The following is a 19,063-nucleotide window of genomic DNA, read 5'->3' on the forward strand; positions in this document are numbered from 1 at the left end:
GCATAAAACTGAGAGAGGAGGTACAGGTAAACCAATAGGGGTTTTATTATAAAATATAGGCATCCACCCCCTTTTTCAGAGACTGGGATCCCTGTTTCAACCGGTAATAATTTGCATTGCAATGTGTTCACCTCTCAGTCCTCGATTCTCTAAATGAAAGGGTTATCACATTTGATCTTTCTTTATTTGATGACCCAACCATTTCAGGGATCAGTCTGTTGAAACTTCATTGCACTCTCTAATACAAATACTCTCCAATCACTTTTTTAATCCTCTGTGCAAAAAATGTCCATCTTCCGCAGCCCCGTGTTGCCCCAATGACTCACCTCCTACCCCCGTCATTGGCCCCACTTGCAGGTCACCCGTCTGTCGGTGTTTCCTCCCCTATGTGAATCCCTTTGCTCGCCACCACCGTGGGCTCAGACATTTCCACAGATTTCCACCGGGACAAACATCTTGTCCGCTCCCTCTCACACCATCTTTTTCCTTTCAATAAAATCCCTCCTCTCCCTCCCCAGGGAACTGGCATCAAACCGACGGGCCGAGCGGTCTCCACCTCTCGGCGACATATCAGACTCCGGCTGCAGGAGACGCTTCACAAACGCCCCAACTTCCCTTGGAGGGAAATGGAAATAAATCAAAAAACGGACATTTACTCCGCTGTGATGTGGAGTTTGAGGCCGGAGCGGGAGGCGAACTCAGCGGGTTAACACCCTCTGGACTTGTCCACCTCTGCGACTGGTGGTAACAGGTGATTGACATCGCTTTGCACCAATGGGAATAGTGCAGCCCCTGAATCCTTTGTTGACAGCGGTGGGGGAGGGCTGGTCACGTGACTATTAGCCCAGCTATTAAACTGATAAAGCCCGAGCTCACCAGCGCATGGATGACGTAAGCCGCTGTGCACGTAAGGGCAGATCCCGGTGTGGGAAGCCCATGCGTGACGTCAGGCGCGAGGGGGGGTCTGTGCGACGTCACCTGTGGGGATGCGCTCATATTTAAATGCACCTTATTGTGCGTTTCTTATGATTTCAGAGGGACAACAACATTAATCACGGGTTTCATTACTGAATCCACTGTTGTGAGATGTAAAGTCAACTTTTATGTGTCCAGCTGGGCCGTGTTGTTTTGGGGGCTATTGATCGATTAATTAGCTATTTGATTGGGCATATCCCTTTAGATTTATTTGTGTGTGGAAATCAGCAGCAGTGGATATTGATAAATTTCTGTAGGTTGGATGACAGTGAATCCCTTCCCACGTACTTCCTCATCCTGGTCATCCAATCTTGGTCTTCCTGGAATCATTCTTTGAAACTTCTCCGGACCCACTCAAATACGAGCACATCTTTTGCTCAGATAATAAGACGTAAGTACAGTTCGGAATCTGCTCATAATGCACCAACAGTGATCTGCCCAATGCGTTATAAAGCTATTGTATCGCATCCTTGCTCTTATATAGTTAACATTGCAGTTGTCATCCTTAATCAACTCAATCTACAAGCAAATCTTTAGGGCCTCTTGCTCAAGGACTCACAAGCACTTATGCACATCTAATTTTTTTCAAGTTTCTCCCATTTTTTTTTGCTACGCCAATTACTTATACCAAATGTACATGAGTTCCATACACTGTATTTCAACTGCTACTTTGCTGGCATTCTCCAGACCTATCGAGGTCCTTCTGCAGACTCCCGCTTTGCTCTAAACTACCTGTCCCGTACCTATCTTTGTATCAACTGCAATGTTCGTCACCAAGGTATCAATTCCGTCATCCATCTCATTCACATTTAACATGAAATGATGCGGTCTCAATACTGACCCCTACAGAACATCATTAGTTACCGACAGCAAATCAGAATTGCCCACATTATTCTGACTCTTTCTCCCTTGTCAGTACAAGTTTCTTCCCTGTAATTCCATGAGCTGTGATCCTGTTAAGCAGCCTCACGTGCAGCACCTTAGAAACATAGAAAACCTGCGGCACGTTACAGGCCCTTTGGCTCACAAAGCGATGCCGAACATGTCCTTGCTCTAGAAATGCCAAGGGTTACCTACAGTTCTCTGTTTTTCTAAGCTCCGTGTACCTATCCAGGAGCTTCTAAAAAGACCCTATCGTGTCCGCCTCTACCACGATTGCCGGCAGCCCATTCCAAACACTTACCACTCTCTGTGTAAAAAACTTACCCCTGACATCTCCTCTGTACCTACTTCCAAGCATCTTCAAACTATGCCCTCGTGCTCGCAATTTCAGCCCTGGGAAAAAGCCTCTAACTATCCATACGATCAATGTCTCTCATTTTCTTGAACAACTCTATCAGGTCACCGCTCATCCTCCATCACTCCAAGGAGAAAAGACTGAGTTCACTCAACCTATTCTCAAAAGACATGCTCTCCTATCCAGACACCATCCTCGTAAATCTCCTCAGCACCCTTTCTATGGCTTCCACATCCTTCCTGTAGTTTGGCGACCAGAACTGAGCACAGTACTCCAAGTGGGGTCTGACCAAAGTCCTATATAGCTGCAACATTACATCTCGGCTTTTAAACTCAAGCCTGAGGTTGATTAAGGCCAATGCACAGTATGGCTTCTTAACCACAGAGTCAACCTACATAGCAGCTTTGAGTGTCCTATGGACTCCGTCCCCAAGATCCCTCTGTTCCTCCACACTGCCAAGAGGCTTACCATTAATACTATATTCTATAATATTTGACAGAAGAAAATGAACCACATCACACTTCTTTGGGTTGAACTCCGTTTGCCACTTCTCAGCCCAGGTTTGCAGACTATCAATATCCCCCTGCAACCTAACCCAACCTTTGTGTCATCAGCAAATTTACTAACCCGTACCTCCACATCCTTATCCAGGTCATTTATAAAAGTCACGAAGGGTAGGGGTCCCAGAACCGATCCCTGAGGCAGACCACTGGTCACCGACCTCCATGCAGAATATGACCAGTCTAAAACCACTCTTTGTCTTCTGTGAGCAAGGCAGCTCTGGATGCACAAAGCAATGTGTCCTTGGATCCCATGCTTCCTTACTTTTTCAATCAGCCTTGCATGGGTACCTTGTTGAAGATCATCTGAAAATCCAAGCAAACACACACTGCCTCTGCTTTATCTATCCTGCCTGTTATTTCCGCAAAGTATTCCAAGAGATTTGTCAGTCAAGATTTCCTTGAAGAAATCCGGCTGACTTTGGCCTACTTCATCATGTTTCCCCAATTACAGTACCCAAAAAACACACTCTTAGTACACTCTAACATCTTCCTGACCACTAACTGTCCAATAATTTTCTTTCTTGTGCCCCCTCTCTTCTTAAAGAGTGGAGTGACATTTGCAAATTTCTGATCTACCAGAACCGTTCTAAAATCTAGTGATTTGTGATAGATCATTACTCATCACTTGAAGAGGAATCTACGGGGGAACTTCTTCATTCAGAGGCGGGGAGAGTGTGCCCCGAGCTGCCAGAGCAAGTGGCAGGGACGATTGAAATCTTTAAGAGAAGTTTGCTTAGGTCACCGGATGAGAAGCATATGGAGGGCGATGGTCCAGGTGGAAGTTGTTGGAGCTCGGGAGATTAATGCTTTAGCATGGACTGGACTGGCCGAATGGCATTTTCCTGTGTTTTAGTGTTTTATGACTCCAATGCCTTCACAATCTCTTCAGCTACCTCTTTCTGAACTCTGCGGTGTCTTATCTACCTTCAGGCCTTTCAGCTTCAAAAACACCTCCTCTCCTTGGTAAAAGCATGTATCCTCACTTCTGCCCCAGGTACTGCTGAATGTTTGGTATTTATGTAATAAATTTAATGACACAACTGTAGTGGGTGACTTCACTCTGCAGGAGGATTGGGAAAGTCAGATTGGCGTGAGATCGCAAAAGAGGGGATGTATTGAATGCAAACGAAATGGCTTTTTAGAGCAGCTGATGGTTGAGCCTACTCGGGGAACTGCTATCTTACATTGGGTGTTGTGTAATAACCCAGATCTTATTAGGCAGGTTAATGTAAAGGAACCATTAGAAGGCAGTGATCATAATATGATTGAATTCCTGCTGCAATTTGTGAGGGAGAAGCACAGGTCACATGTGTAGTATCGTAATGGAATGAAAGTGAATTACAGAGGCGTGAGAGAGGTGATTCCCCAGGTGGATCGGAGGATGCTGGTGGAGATGACGTCAGAGCAGAAATGGCTGACGTTTCTGGGAATAGTTCATAATGTACAGGATAGATATGTCCCACAGACGTAGTTCTCAAACAGCGGGGCTAGGCTATCGTGGCTGACAAAGGAAGTTAAGGACTGTATAAAAGCATATAAGGTATTAAAAGTGAATAGTAGGTTGGATATTGGGTAGCTTTTAATATCCAACAACAGGAAAATTTAAAACAAAAGCTATAAGGTGAAATATGACAGCAAACTATACAATAATATAAACCAGTTATAAAATATACGAAAGGGAGGCGAGAGTTGATATTGGACCACTGGAAAATGATGTTCATGGGGTACAAATGGGGAAGAGATGGTAGACTAACTTGATAGGTACTTTGCATCCGTCTTGTCTGTGGAAGATACCACCAGTGTGCCAGAGATCCATGAGTGTCAGGGAACAGGAGTGAGTGCCATTGCTATTATAAAGGAAAACGTTTGAGGCAAACACAGTTTCTTGAGGTGGATAAGTCACCTGGACCAGATGGACTACATCCCAGAGACCTGAGAGAGGTTGCTGGAGAGATAACAGATGCATTGGTCATGACACGTCAAGAATCACTTGATTCTGGCATGGTCCCGGAGGACAGGAAGATTGCAAATGCCAATCCACTCTTTGAGAAGGGAGGAAGGCAAAGTAAAGCAAATTATAGTCCAGTTAGCCTAACCTCAGTGGCTGGGAAAGTGTGGAGTCATGATAACAGTTGAGGTTTTGGTGTACTAGGAGACTAATGATATAATGTCAAAGCCAGCATAAGTTCTGTACAGGGAAATCTTGCCTGACAAGTCTGTTACAGATCTTCGAGGAAGTCATAAGCAGGATGGACAAACGAGAGGCAGTGGATATCATTTACTTGGATTTTCAGAAAGCTTCCGATAAGGTGTCACACATGAAACTGCTTAACAGGATAAAAGTCAGAAGCAATACTGGCATGGATAGAGGAATGGCTGACAGCCAAGAGGCAGCGAGTGGGAATAAAAGGGGCCTTTTCTGGTTGGCCAGCAGTGATTAGTGGTCTTCAGGGGTCAGTATTCGGACCGCTACTTTTCACATTGTTTGTCAATGACTTGGATAATGGAACTAATGGCTATGTGACAAGGTTTGCGGATGATACAAAGATAGGTGGAGGCGATGGTAGTGCTGAGGAAGTAATGCGATTGCAGCAGGACACAAGTTTGAAGAAAGTGGCAGATGGAATACAATATTGGGAAAAGTACGATAGTGCATTTCGGCAAAAGGAACAATAGTGAACTGTTATCTGATTGGGGTGAAGGTTCAAGCCACAGAAGTACAGAAGGAAATGTGATGATGATAATGATGATGATGATGATGACGTCGTCGACTCAGGACTGACTCAGGGCAGCGTCGGGCATTTCCATGCCTTACAAGGCGCGGATCGGAAGGTTGTGTGGGGCGCTACTACTCACACAGACATTTCGCAGTATCTTTATTTTGTGAGGTCGAATTGCGAGCTCAACACTCAATCCGGCACGGATGGAAAGCATACAAGGGAGAGGCCCGACTGTATTCGAACCCGGGGACCTCCATTACCGAAGTCCGGCGCTGACGTCACTACGCCACCAGGACCTTGGGCAAAACTCCCAGAAGATTAATTTACGGGTTGAGTCTGTGGTAACGAAGGCAACTGCAATGCTGGCTTTATTTAAAGTGAAGTAGAATATATTAGCAAGGAGATAATGCTGTTACTTTATAAGACACTACTCAGGCCGCACGTCAGAACATAAGAAATGGGAGCAGGAGTCGGCCATTGGCCTATTGAGCCTGCCGCGCCATTCAATAAAATCATGGCTGAACTCAGCTCCATCTCCCTGCCTTTTCCCTATAGCCCTTAATTCCCTTACTCTGCAAAAACCTCTCTAATTCTATCTTAAATATACTTCGTGAGGAAGCCTCAACTGCATCCCTGGACAGAGAATTCCACAGATTCACCACTCTCTAGGAAGAACAGTTTCTCCTCATCTCCGTCCTAACTCTTCTCTCCTGAATCTTGAGGCAATGTCCCCGAGTTCTAGTCTCATCTACCAATGGAAACAACTTTCCTACTTCTATCTTATCTATCCCTTTCAAAATTCTGGGTATTTCTATGATTCCCTCTCATTATTCTGAACCCCAGAGAGAAAAGTCCCAGGCGACTCAATCCCTCCTCATAGGTTAACCCCCTCATCCCTGGAATCAAACTGGTTCACCTTCTCTGCATTGCCTCCAAAGCCAGTACTGTCTATCCTTCCTCGAGTATGGAGACCAGAGCTGCACACAGTACTCCAGGTGCGGCCTCACCTGTACCCTGTATAGGGGCAGCATTACCTCCCTGCTCTTGAATTCAATCCCTCTACCAATGAAGGCTAACATTCCGTTAGTTAGAGCATGTGGGACTTCTATCTTAGAAAATGTGCGTTGTCATTGGAGAGAGTCCAGAGGATCTTCAAGAAGATGATTCCGGGAATGAAGGGGTTAAGCACGAGAAGCGTTTCCCAGCTTTGGGCCTGTACTCCTGCACTGACTTATGTTTAGTAAATGTGGGTGGAGGGTGTTCAGAAGCTGCAGAAGGCTGTAAATCTCGTCACCTCCATCTTGGGTACGAGACTACAAAGTATCCAGGACATCTTCAGGAAGCGGTATCACAGAAAGGCAGCGTCCATTATAAAGGACCTTCAGCACCCAGGACAGGACCTTTCCTCACTGTTACCATCAGGTAGGAGATACAGAAGCCTGAAGGCGCACACTCAGTGATTCAGGAAAAGCTTCTTCCCCTCTGCCATCTGATTCCTGAATGGATTTTGAAAGCTTTGGGCACGCTTCAATATACAGTATTTCTGTATTTACACATTTTAATAATCTATTCATCACACATAATTGATTTACTTGTTGATTATTGTTTTAATTAGTTTATTATTATCTATGCCAGAATATGCATTGCATTGAACTGCTGCTGCTGTCAACAAATTTCACGCCAAATGCCGGTGATAATAAACCTCATCCTGAATCTTGAATCTCACTGAAACCCACCGAATGTGGAAAGGTCCAGAAAGGGTGGATGAGGAGAGGACTTTTCCTATGGTGGGTGTAGCCATAACAGAGGGCACAGCCTGAAAACTGAGGAGCAACCTTTTAGAGCAGTTGAGGAGGATTTTGTTTAGTCAGAGAGCAGTGAATCTGCGGAATTCTGTGACACAGGTGGCGGTGGCGGCCAAGTCCGTGAGTACATTTCAGGCAAAAGCTAATAGTTTACAGATCAGTCAGGGCATTACAGGATATGCCGAGGAGACAGGTGTATGGGGTTGAGTGAGAACCGGGATCAGCCATGATAGAACGGCGGAGCAGACTCGATAGGGCTGAGTGGCCTAATTCTGCTCCTATGTCTGATAGTCTTATACTGCGAGTGTCTTACACAGTGAAGATTGACACGAAATACTTATTACATTTGGCCGCGATTTCTTTGCTCTGATACAAACTCGCCACCATCATCTTCCAGCGGTACAATATCAACTCTTGCCTCTCTTTTACTTTTTATATATCTGAACAACTTTTGATACTTGATATTATTGGCTCACTTACCTTAATTTTTCATCATGTCTCTCCTGTGTTTTAATTTATTTGTCTCCTACTGGTTATGTAAAAGCTTTCCAATCCTCTAACTTCCCACTGTTTTCTTACTATATTATATAACCCCGCTTTTGTACTTATGAAAAACAGGAGAAAATGTGTGGATGCTGGAAATCCAAGCAACACATACACAAAATGCTGGAGGAACCGAGGAGGCCAGGCAGCACATATGGGAAATAGTAAAGAGTCGACGTTTCGGGCCAGGACCCTTCATCAGGACTGCGAACTAAAAAGATGAGACGTCAGAGGAAGCAGTGTGGGGGTGAAGGGGTGGAAGTAGTAGTAGGTGATGGGTGGAACTGGGAGAGGGGGAGCAGTGAAGGAAAAATCTTCTTTGGATTTTATTTCCTTAACAATTCTCGAAAGATCATTGCTAATGCCTCCACATCTCTTCGGCCTCTTTCAGATCTCTGGGGTGTATACCATCTGGTCCAGGTGACCTATTTACCTTCAGACCATCTCTGTTTCCCAAGAACCTTCTCCTGTGTAAGGTATCTTTACACTTTCTGACCACTGACATCTGGGACTTCCATATTCCTGCCAGTGTCTTCGAGAGATAAGAGTGATGTACAAGACTTATTCAGTTCATTTGTCACCACCTTGCACCCCCACGCCATTACTAACTGTCCAGCATCATTTTTCAGTGGTCCGATATCCACATCTGCTTCTCTTTACACTATATGTACCTGAAGAAAAAAATGGTATCTTCTTTAATATTACTGGCTAGCTCATCTGTGTAATCCATCTTTTCCTTCTTATAGTTGCATTCAGTCAGTTTTTAAAAGCTTCCCAATCCTCTAACTTCCGAGTAATTTTTGTTCTGTGCCCTCTCTTTGGTTTTTATGTTGTCTTCGGTTTCTCTTATCAGCCACGGTTTTATCACCTTACCTTTAGAATACTACTTCCTCTTTGCAATGTGTATATCCTGTGCCTTCCGAATTGTTTCCAGAAATTCCAGCCATTGCTCTTTTGTTTTCATCCCTGCCCGTGTTCTTTTCAAATCAATTTTCAGCAACTTTCCTCTCATACCTCTCTAATACTCTTTATTCCATATCTGACTTTAGCTTCTCCTTCTCTAATGTCCGGGTGAATTTGATCACATTAAGATCACTTGCCCCTCAGGGTTCTTTGAACTTAAGTGACCTAATTAATTCCGGTTCATTACAACACCCAATCCAGAATAGCTGATCCCCAAGCGGGCTCAACCACGAGCTGCTCTAAAAGAGCATCTTGTAGGCATTCGAGGAATTCCTCCTCCTGAGACCAACACCATCCTGATTTTCCTAATCACCTGCATGACAATCCCCCATGACTATTGTAACATTGCCCTTTTGGCACGCATTTTCCATCTTCCATTGTAATTTGTGGACCACATACTTACTACTGTTTGCAGGTCTCTATACAATTCCCATCAGGGATTTTTTTTTACACTTGCTGCTCCTTAATTCTACCCACAGAGGTTCTACACGTTCCAACCTGATGCCACCTTTTTCTAATGATTCTATTTAATATTTTACCAACAGAGCCACACAACCCCACAACCAGCGTGTTCTTGGCTTGTTCTTTCAAGAAACGTAAGTATCTGGGGAACAAGAGGACCAGCAGATGCTAGAAATCTACACACAAAGTGCTGGAGGAGCTCAGCATGTCAGGCAGCATCTATGGATTTCATTTCAGGCCAAGACCCTTCACCGGGACTCTTGACACCCACGTATCTGGAATATCAACAAGCTAAGAAAATAGAAAATTGTGTAAAATAGGGAAAACCTTTGACAAAATTTAGTTCAAGGCTTTAAAAAAAAACAACCAAACAGAGCTCAATAATTAACAAATACAACACAGGCAATAAACACTTTCATCAATACCGACGTTGACTTTTTTAAAATAAAAATATCTTGGTCCTATTTCAAACAGTAAAATTTAGAAAGATAAAGAACTTAAGAAAATATTAGAAAAGACAATTTACACTCAAACTCACTTAGATTAACACTACCTTGGACAGAAGGAGGAAGAGAAATAACACACATGAAATTAAAAAAAAAATCACACAACAGTCAGATAAAACTTCTAAGTATATGTTTTAATCAAAAATGAACTGGATTCAGCACTCCATGTGTGTATATGCAATCGTGATGAGAAATACAGAACAGAATACTTAAATGAGAGACCAACTCAGAAAAATGAATTATCACTCTGGAAGAAAACATTAACCAGTGGAATGAGTATGACCCTCCATGGGAGACATCCCAACAATCTAAGAAGACGAGATGGTGACAAAACTATACGTTAATCAATACATTATTTCAGATAGGACAGTCCGTAATAACCATCCGGATATAATATTACAGGATAAACAAGCAGAAACAACTCCCTCAATAGATAAAGCATTTCCCAATGCACACAGGTTCCTCGACCAGTGGAGCAGCTCACCATGGGTATAGTTTGTCTTCAGTCAGACAAACAAAAGATTTTCTCGTGTCAATCAGCTTCTGAATGTAACTACTCTGTCATTCGTTGCCATGCCCTGCTGCTGATTCCCTTCTCCTCGACATCTTCACTCTGCAGAAAACTCAAAGGAATCCTCTTCACCACAGAGAGGTTTTTGATCGAAATCCATCACCACTGGACAATGGATCCAGTGGTGGATCTCACCACCCAGGGAGAGTGAGATATGAATAACAGGGGAGGATTAAAAAGGAATGTCATGGAACTGAATCACTGGTAGGGTCCAGCTGGCTTGAGTTGACTCTCTACTGTACACTAGTTGTGTGAAACCTAAATACTGAAGACAGAATTCAAAATAGAACTGAATTATTTGTCTTAGACCCAGAATATTAAATTCCAGTTCCATTAAAGGTGAATGTGCAGCAGAAAAAACTCCCCCCATGCCCAGTGACCAGGGTACAGAACTGGGTGTGGTGAGCAGCAGCAATAATTGCAGAGTTCAGCACCGACAGACAGTCTCGAAATTGCATTCAGCAATGGTGATGGACAAATATCCAGCATTCAGCTTATTGAAACTTTCTCCCCAGTGTGAACCCCGTAGTGTGTCACAAGTATAACATGCTCTAAGGTTTCACTGCTGATGTAATGGCCTTTCTGTAATGTTTCACTGCTGAGGTAGTGGTTTCTCTGTAACAGCAATGTTTAGGTTACGACTCGAGATAACAGGGTTTTGGAGTGCGGGACTATACAATGACAGAAATGTTCGTTCTTGTGAGTCTGGGAGAGAGATTTTCATGGTCTTTTGCCAGGGAGACATGAAAAGATGCAAATGGAGAGAGTGAGCACTTTTTCTTTTTTTAAAATTTTCCTTACTAATGCAATGGTCAAAGTAAGAATTATAAAGCTCAATCATTTAATCACATATTGTTTACTGTTTGTTATTTCAGCATACTAATTTGTAACGGGGACACCTCAAGCAGCATCCACCCAAACGAGATTTCTTAAGTTTGACCGGGCTGAGGTGGGGGCTATCACCCCGTATATTAAGCTGCTAGCTGAAGCGAGAGTTACATGAGCTTAGATGACTGAGTGAATACATTCCCACATTCGCAGCAGGTGAACGGCCTCACCCCACTGTGAACTCAATGGTGAGCCATTAAGATGGATGACTGAGTGAATCCCTTCCCACAGTCTGAGCAGGTGAATGGCCACTCCCCAGTGTGAACTCGCTGATGTACCTTCAGTTCAGATGATTGAGTGAATCCCTTCCCACAGTCTGAGCAGGTGAATGGCCACTCCCCAGTGTGAATTCGCTGATGTACCTTCAGTTGGGATGAGCAAGCAAATCCTTTCCCACAGGCTGAGCAGGTGAACGGACTCTCATCAGTGTGAACTTGCTGATGACCTTCAGTTCAGATGACTGATTGAATCCCTTCCTGCAGTTTTAGCAGGTGAACGGCCGTTCCCCACTGTGAACTCATTGGCGTGCCATTAGGATGGATGACTGAGTGCATCCCTTCCCATAGTTGGACAGGTGAACCGCATCTCTCTAGTGTGAACGCTCTGATGTACCTTCAGTTGGGATGACCGAGTGAATCCCTTTCCACAGTCTGAGCAGGTGAACGGCTGCTCCCCACTGTGAATTTGCTGGTGAGCCATTAGGATGGATGACTGAGTGAATCCCTTCCCACAGTCTGAGCAAGTGAATGGCCTTTCTCCAGTGTGAACTCTCTGATGTACCTTCAGTTTAAATGATTGAGTGAATCCCTTCCCACACACTGAGCAGGTGAATGGCCTCTCCCCAGTGTGAACTCGCTGATGTACCTTCAGTTCAGATGACTGAGTGAATCCCTTCCCACACTCTGAGCAGGTGAACGGCCGCTCCCCAGTGTGAATTCGCTGATGTACCTTCAGTTGGGATGAGCAAGTGAATCCCTTCCCACAGTCTGAGCAGATGAATGGCTGCTCCCCAGTGTGACCTCGCTGATGTACCTTCAGTTTGTATGAGAAAGTGAATCCCTTCCCACAATCAGAGCAGGTGAACGGCCTCTCCCCAGTGTGAACTCGCTCATGTACCTTCAGTTGAGATGACGAAGTGAATCCCTTCCCACAGTCTGAGCAGGTGAATGGCCTCTCACCAGTGTGAATTCGCTGATGTACCTTCAGTTCAGATGACTGATTGAATGCCTTCCCGCAGTTTGAACAGGTGAATGGCCTCTCCCCAGTGTGAACTCGCTGATGTACCTTCAGCTCGGATGAGCAAGTGAACCCCTTCCCACAGTCTGAGCAGGTGAACGGGCGCTCTCCAGTGTGAACTGACTGGTGTCTCAGTAGATGAGATGAGCAAGTGAATCCCTTCCCACAGTCTGAGCAAGTGAATGGCCTCTCTCCAGTGTGAACTGACTGGTGTCTCAATAGGTGAGATGAGCAAGTGAATCCCTTCCCACACTCTGAGCAGGTGAATGGCCTCTCTCCAGTATGAACTGACCGGTGTGCCAGTAGGTCGGATGACTGAGTGAATCCCTTCCCACAGTCTGAGCAGGTGAACGGCCTCTCCCCGGTGTGAACTCGCTGATGTACCTTCAGTTGGGATGAGCAAATGTACCCCTTACCACAGTCTGAGCAGGTGAACGGCCTCTCTCCAGTGTGAACTGACTGGTGTCTCAGCAGGTGAGATGATTTAGTGAATCCCTTCCCACAGACTGAGCAGGTGAACGGCCCCTCCCTAGTGTGAACTCGCTGGTGAGCCATTAGGTCAGATGACCGAGTGAATCCTTCCCCAAAAATTCAGCAGATGACAAGCCTCTGCCTAGAGAGAAGTGACCAGTGTGTCCACAGGTGGTATGACCAAATGAATGCCTTCTCAACCACAGAACAGATGAATGGCCTTGCCCTGTGTGAACTTGCTGATGTACCTTCAGTTGAAATGACTGACTAAATCAATTCCCAGTGTCCCAGCAAATGACGGGCACACCAGTCGGTCAGATGATTGAGTGAATCCTTCCCCACAGTCTGAGCAGGAAGGATGATTGAGTGAATCCCTTGCTCCTCTCTTAAATATCTGGACAGAGACAGCAAAACTGGCATGTTGTGTTTGAGATTCCCGTAGACAAATTCCTTGTCATTTTTAACCTGTGAAAAGATTTACAAAATCCATCAATGGGTGAAGGACAACATTTCAGATGAAATCACTTGAGTTGTCAAGGTGAGATCTGACATCACAGTAAAGTTTAACTCAAGTTGGAGAGAGAAATAATCTTGTACCTTGGCACAGTGCTGGTATCTGGAATGACCATTAAATTCTCTGATGCTCTTCCTGTCTCTATAATAATAGGGCATTTCTGCCATCTGTAAACATCACCAAGCATCTCACATGGTGTGTACGTACCGGCTGTGTTGTGAAAAGAGCACAGCAGCACAGCTTTCACCTCAGACAGTATTTAGAACTTAGAGATGGGGCCACTGAGGAATTTCTACAGGGACACAATTGAGAGCATTGTGACTGGCTGCATCACTGCCTGGTATGGGAACTGTACTTCCCTTAATCGCAGGAAACTGCAGAGAGTGGTGCGGACAGCCCAGCTCATCAGTAGATGTGAACTTCCCACTATTCAGTACACTTACACAGACAGGTGTGTAAAAAGAGCCCAAAGGATATCGGGGACCAAATTCACCACAACCACAAACTGTTCCTGCTGCCACCATCCAGGAAATGGTACCACAGCAAAAGGAGCAACAGGCTCTGGGACATCATCTTCCACTAGGCCATCAGACTGATTAGTTCATGCTGATACAATTGCATTTCGATGTTATATTGACTGTCCTCTGTACACACTATCTATTATAAATTACTATAAATTACATTTTGCACATTTAGATGGAGACGTACCGTAAAGTTTTCTACTCCTCATGTTTATGAAGTATGTATTCAATAAAGTCAATTCAATTCACCCTCTCCAGTATCTGTTCTGTCATTCTGGCTCCCATTCCCCCTACAACTTATTTTAACCACATCACACCCCCCCAACATTAGCAAGCTTTACTACTAGGATATTAGTCCCCTCTTGTCCTGTTCCCCTAACTAACCAATCCCCTAGCACCCCTTTGACTTTCCTCTGCCAGGTAATTCCCCCCAACAGTTTCTAAAGTGGTCCACCTGTTGTTGTGTGGGATAGCAACAAGAGTACTCGGCGATGGCTATTTAACCTCACTCCCCTTCCTGACTCTCATCCAGTTTCCTGTGTCTTGCACCTTGGGTGTAACTCATCTCTCTTCATGTCATATCTATCACCTCCTCCAACTCCTGGATGATCCGGAATTCATCCATTTCAAGATCCAAAGTTCAGGGCTATAAGCTGCAGCTGGAAGCACATCATGTAGGTGAGGGCATCAGGGACACTGGAGGTCTCCCCCCCTTCCCGCCAATGTCCCCTCTAATTTGTAATGACCAGTGTGCATGTAAAGCTTGTATTGTGCCTTTTTAGCCAGTGACATATGCACAGTGTATTTTAATCAGATTCAGATGTATTCATTTTCACTGTCAATAGGAACTTTGATCTCTGGGTTCCATCCAGTTCATCTGCACTCTCACACAACCTATGTAGCAGGCCTGTAACGGCTAATGAAGGATTTTCTCACCAAAGCTTTTGCAGTGTCCATATGTGGTTTGTTAGCTAAATTACACTTTAAAAAGACAGATTTCCAAAATATCAGTCCACTGCTTCCCACTTGTAAATTCTCCAGCAACTTTAGCACCACCACATGCACACAGGTGTCACCAGTTTCTGCATTCTACATAAATATTTCCCCTGAACTCTCCCCCAGGTGACTGACGGTGGTGAACTCGGTGATGGCAATGCCAATGAATATGAAGGGAAGGGCAGTAGTCTGTCTCATTGGAGCCTGGCACATTTGTGATGTGAAAGTTGCTTGTTTCCCAGGGCAAGGGTGTTTGATATAATTATGTAACCAGAGAGAATGGGACAAAACATGTCGTCACGGGTAGAAAAGTCCTGAACAAAAGGAGGAGGAACAAGCAACACACACAAAATGCTGGAGGAAATCAGCAGGACAGGCAGCATCTATGGAAAAGAGTACTAATGCTGAATTCCGCCGGTATTGTGTATGTGTTGCTTGGATTTCCAGCATCTGCAGATTTTCTCTTGTTAGTGATTGGAGGTAGAACAAAGGTGATTTTCTCAACTGGTGATGTAAAAGATTTTGTTCCCTTTCTCGAAGTTCCTAATCCTTGCATTTAGATAGCTGGAGCTTAGCTCTGTCTGAGAGATCCATCGGTTCCCATTCCCTCATCAGCTGGAAGCTCCCCGGGGCCCGTGTACGGATCGTGGGGCTGAAAGAGAGGGAAGAGGGCAGGGCTGTCCTGCGATTGCGGGTCACGGTTTTCGAAGTTCACAGGAATTGCCCTGAAATTGGTGTTTAAGATAGAAAGACTGACAATCGCTCTTACCCGCAGGGCCTTCTGTGTACTGTGCGCATTCGGAGACGTCACAGCCCTGACGCCTGCGCATTTCATCGGTGTTTCAAAGCTGGTCAAAATTGATAAACGCAGGACCTTTTGGGTAATGTGGGTGCCATTAAAGATTTCTGCAAGCAGCGGATCAATGTCCATACCTCAGTTTTTTTCGTGTGTGTATAGAGAAATCTGCAGCTGTTTTAATGCAGAAAGCGGCTTCCAGAAACAATATACTCAATTTCAACTTGTAGCTAATGCCAAAGTAAAACGCAGGTATAAAACACAGGATATTCTGCAGTTGCTGGAAATACAGAGACGCACACACACAAAATTCTGGAGGAACTCTGCAGTTCAGGCAGCAACTAAGCAGCGGAGTCCACAGTGTAGGCATGCTGAAGAGGCTCGGTCTAAAGGTTGTCTATTTATTTCCTCTCTACACTTGCTGCCTGATTTGTTGATTTCCGGCAGTATTTTCCAGAAATTAACCACCAATTTTTCCGGTCAACTAGTTTCCAAATGTTACTTTTGTAACCATATCCAGCTGGTCTGATTCCTCCTCCTCCTCGTAAACTCGAGACCCCATCTCTCTCTGGAGCCCCTGACTCAGGCCGGCAACAATTTGGTTTCTGATTCTGCTCCATCGAAGTTTCACCCGCGAGTCTGCTGTCACAATTTAGAGGGGCATTGTGTTGCGCGACCGCAGTTTCGTTCACTGTGAATGTCGTTTTAACTGCCTGAGTGAGGCGGGACTGTGACGTCAGTCACACACTGCGGCAACGAGAGAGAGAGAGAGAGAGAGAGAGAGAGAGAGAGAGAGAGAGAGAACGAACGAACGAACTTCAGCGTGTGACTGCTATAGGCTACAACTGTTCCATGCCCAAAAGGTTGGGTTAATCTGATCATCGGCACGCAGTGCACAACGGATGTGTGACTGTCACTTCGCATCATCCATATGTGTGGTTTTGCTGGAGTATCCTGGGGTATCACTTTTGTTGGCCCTTACCTGGAATCGGGGTGTTCTGTGGTAACCACTTGAAGACGATATTCCTGTGACTGTCACCTGGTGATATTTCTAAGTGGATTTCGGAACTAATCGACGGATAAGATCTTCGGCGACTGTTATTTCGTTTACCCAGCGTGGAATGTGTGTGAAATTCTTCGCAAATTGCCTTCTCTCTACATTTTCGTGTGGATTTACAAGTCTCTCCTCTCACTCACATTTTCCGTGGATTACTGAACTTTTCCACTTTCCCATCTGAAGACTTTAAGCATTGTTTCCCAAGCTTGATATTGTGGGAGCTATATATACGCATAACACTGTTAACTTCTGTTTATTTCCTTTAATCTTTTATATTTGGAGTGGAAACTAATAAACATAGTGGTTTTCACATCGAAACCAGACTCCGTTAGTGATCTATTGCTGCTGGTACGTAACAATTGCAACAACCCAGCTGTCTGAGGCACAGTCCTTTAAAATTGGTGAAAATGGCCCAAAACGTTGAAAAGAGCGGAGAAGAAGGAGTTTAACCAACTTCGTCCGGAGCCCTGAACAACGTCACAACCACAGTGAGCTCATCGTCTTGTTCAGCCCGGAGAAAATCATGCAGGGAATTCATGCAGGTGTATAAGATGATGAGAGGCATTGGTCGTGTGGATAGTCAGAGGCTTTTTCCCAGGGCTGAAACGGCTAACACGAGGGGGAATCGGTTTAAGCTGCCTGGAAGTAGGTACGGAGGAGATGTCAGAGCTAATTTCTTTTTAAGCAGACTGATGTCTGTGTGGAATGCACTGCCAGCGACGGTGGTAGAGGCGGATACAATAGGGTCTTTTAAGAGACTCTCAGATAGGTACATGGAGCTTAGGAAAATGGGTGGCTATGCAGTAGGGTAATTCTAAGCATTTTCTAGAGTAAGTTACATGGTCGGCACAACATTCTGGGCCAAAGCATCGGTTATATGTTATAGATTTCTGTGATTTTATGAAATTCAAGGGAAATCTCCTATCCCACAGAGTGGTAACTAGTTGCAACCTGTAATCTCAGGGAGAGTGAGAGGGGAACGGCATATACTGATATGAAACAGAAACTTGGGCAGGGACCAGATGGGCTGAGTGGCCTCTCTTAGTGTACAGTGTGAGAGTGGTACAGATAGTAAGTACCTGAGACAGGGGATTTGATACAGAACTGATTTATCTTTCACAGATCCACAATATTAAAAGCCAGTCTAGATTAAGACTAACATCAGCAGAACAGACTCCTCCAATGCTCAGGGACCAGGGTTCAGTCCTGGGTACATGAGCAGCCGCAAGAACTGCAGAATTTGACAGTAACAGTCCCTCATGAACCTTCAGTCACCGTGATGGTGAAACATTTAACACGGAGCTGATTTGTGAAGTTGCTGGTGTTACAGCAGCTGGGATGACTGAGTAAAACTCTATGCTCACTCCGGACAGAAATGTGGCCACTATTTATTGTGAACTCACCGGAGCATCACAAGGTGGGCTAACTGAATGAGTCTCTTCACACACACGGAGCAGGTGAACGGCCGCTTCCCAGAGCGAAGCTGTTGGTGAATCTGCGATGGCCGACTGAATCCCTTCCAAAATGAAAGCCGGTGAATGACGTCACAGTGCTCTGAACGTCATGGCGATGTATCCAATCACATCACGTACATGGACACGTGTTCGGGCTCTCCTTGTCGCGAGTGGGGCGCTGTCTTCTCCAGCATCTCCGCCTCCACATTCAAGGATCGGCGGCATTCAAGCGCTGGTGAACTGACAGATATAGCGGAACTAACGAGCTGTTCTGTTTGTGAGTCCCATAGACAAGTCCTTTGCCTTTTCTGCAATGTTAAAAGTTTACAAAGCACGTCGGTGGGTGAAGGACAACATTTCAACTCAAATAACTTTAGTCTCCATGGTGCCTTCTGATAAATAAAACATTTTCACAGTTCAAAACAAGTTGGAGGAACAAGACTTCATCTTCCAACTGGCCACAGTTCCGGCATCAGGCAGAACATCAAACTCTCCGCTTCCCTCTCTGTATCAAAATGGATCATTCCTCCCCTTCATCAGTCTGTGACTTGGCTCAGTTTGTCTGTCTCCTTCGCATTCTGAGCATGCGCCACACACCCACTGAGATCACATTTTATTCACACGGCTGTGACTAGAGACTTCCTGATTATTATGTCCCTCCCGGCATTCGACGGTGGTAAACTCAGAGTCAGCAATGGTATTGAACATCGGGAGACGGTGATTAGGCTTTTTCGTTGGAGATCGATAAACTGCCGGTAGTGTGTGTCTGGATGAGTGGGTCGTTT

At 45.0% G+C, this 19,063-nt stretch overlaps 1 protein-coding gene across 1 annotated transcript; it reads right to left on the reverse strand.

The window, feature by feature from the left end:
• Positions 1-9,889: 9,889 nt before the first annotated feature.
• Positions 9,890-15,765, reverse strand: LOC132388045 (zinc finger protein 229-like). Its single transcript, XM_059960395.1, has 2 exons — positions 15,741-15,765; positions 9,890-13,405 (listed from the first exon to the last, which is right to left on the reverse strand). The coding sequence occupies exon 2, from the start codon at positions 13,022-13,024 to the stop codon at positions 11,765-11,767; it is 1,260 nt and encodes a 419-aa protein (XP_059816378.1). The 5' UTR covers positions 13,025-13,405; positions 15,741-15,765; the 3' UTR covers positions 9,890-11,764.
• Positions 15,766-19,063: the final 3,298 nt, after the last annotated feature.

Source organism: Hypanus sabinus, unplaced genomic scaffold (assembly GCF_030144855.1).
Source record: "Hypanus sabinus isolate sHypSab1 unplaced genomic scaffold, sHypSab1.hap1 scaffold_259, whole genome shotgun sequence".
Lineage (NCBI taxonomy): Eukaryota > Metazoa > Chordata > Chondrichthyes > Myliobatiformes > Dasyatidae > Hypanus > Hypanus sabinus.

What these genes read in the sequence shown, in the direction of transcription:
- LOC132388045 (XM_059960395.1), bottom strand. Translation starts at nt 13,024, where the DNA reads ATGGCTCACCAGCGAGTTCACACTAGGGAGGGGCCGTTCACCTGCTCA.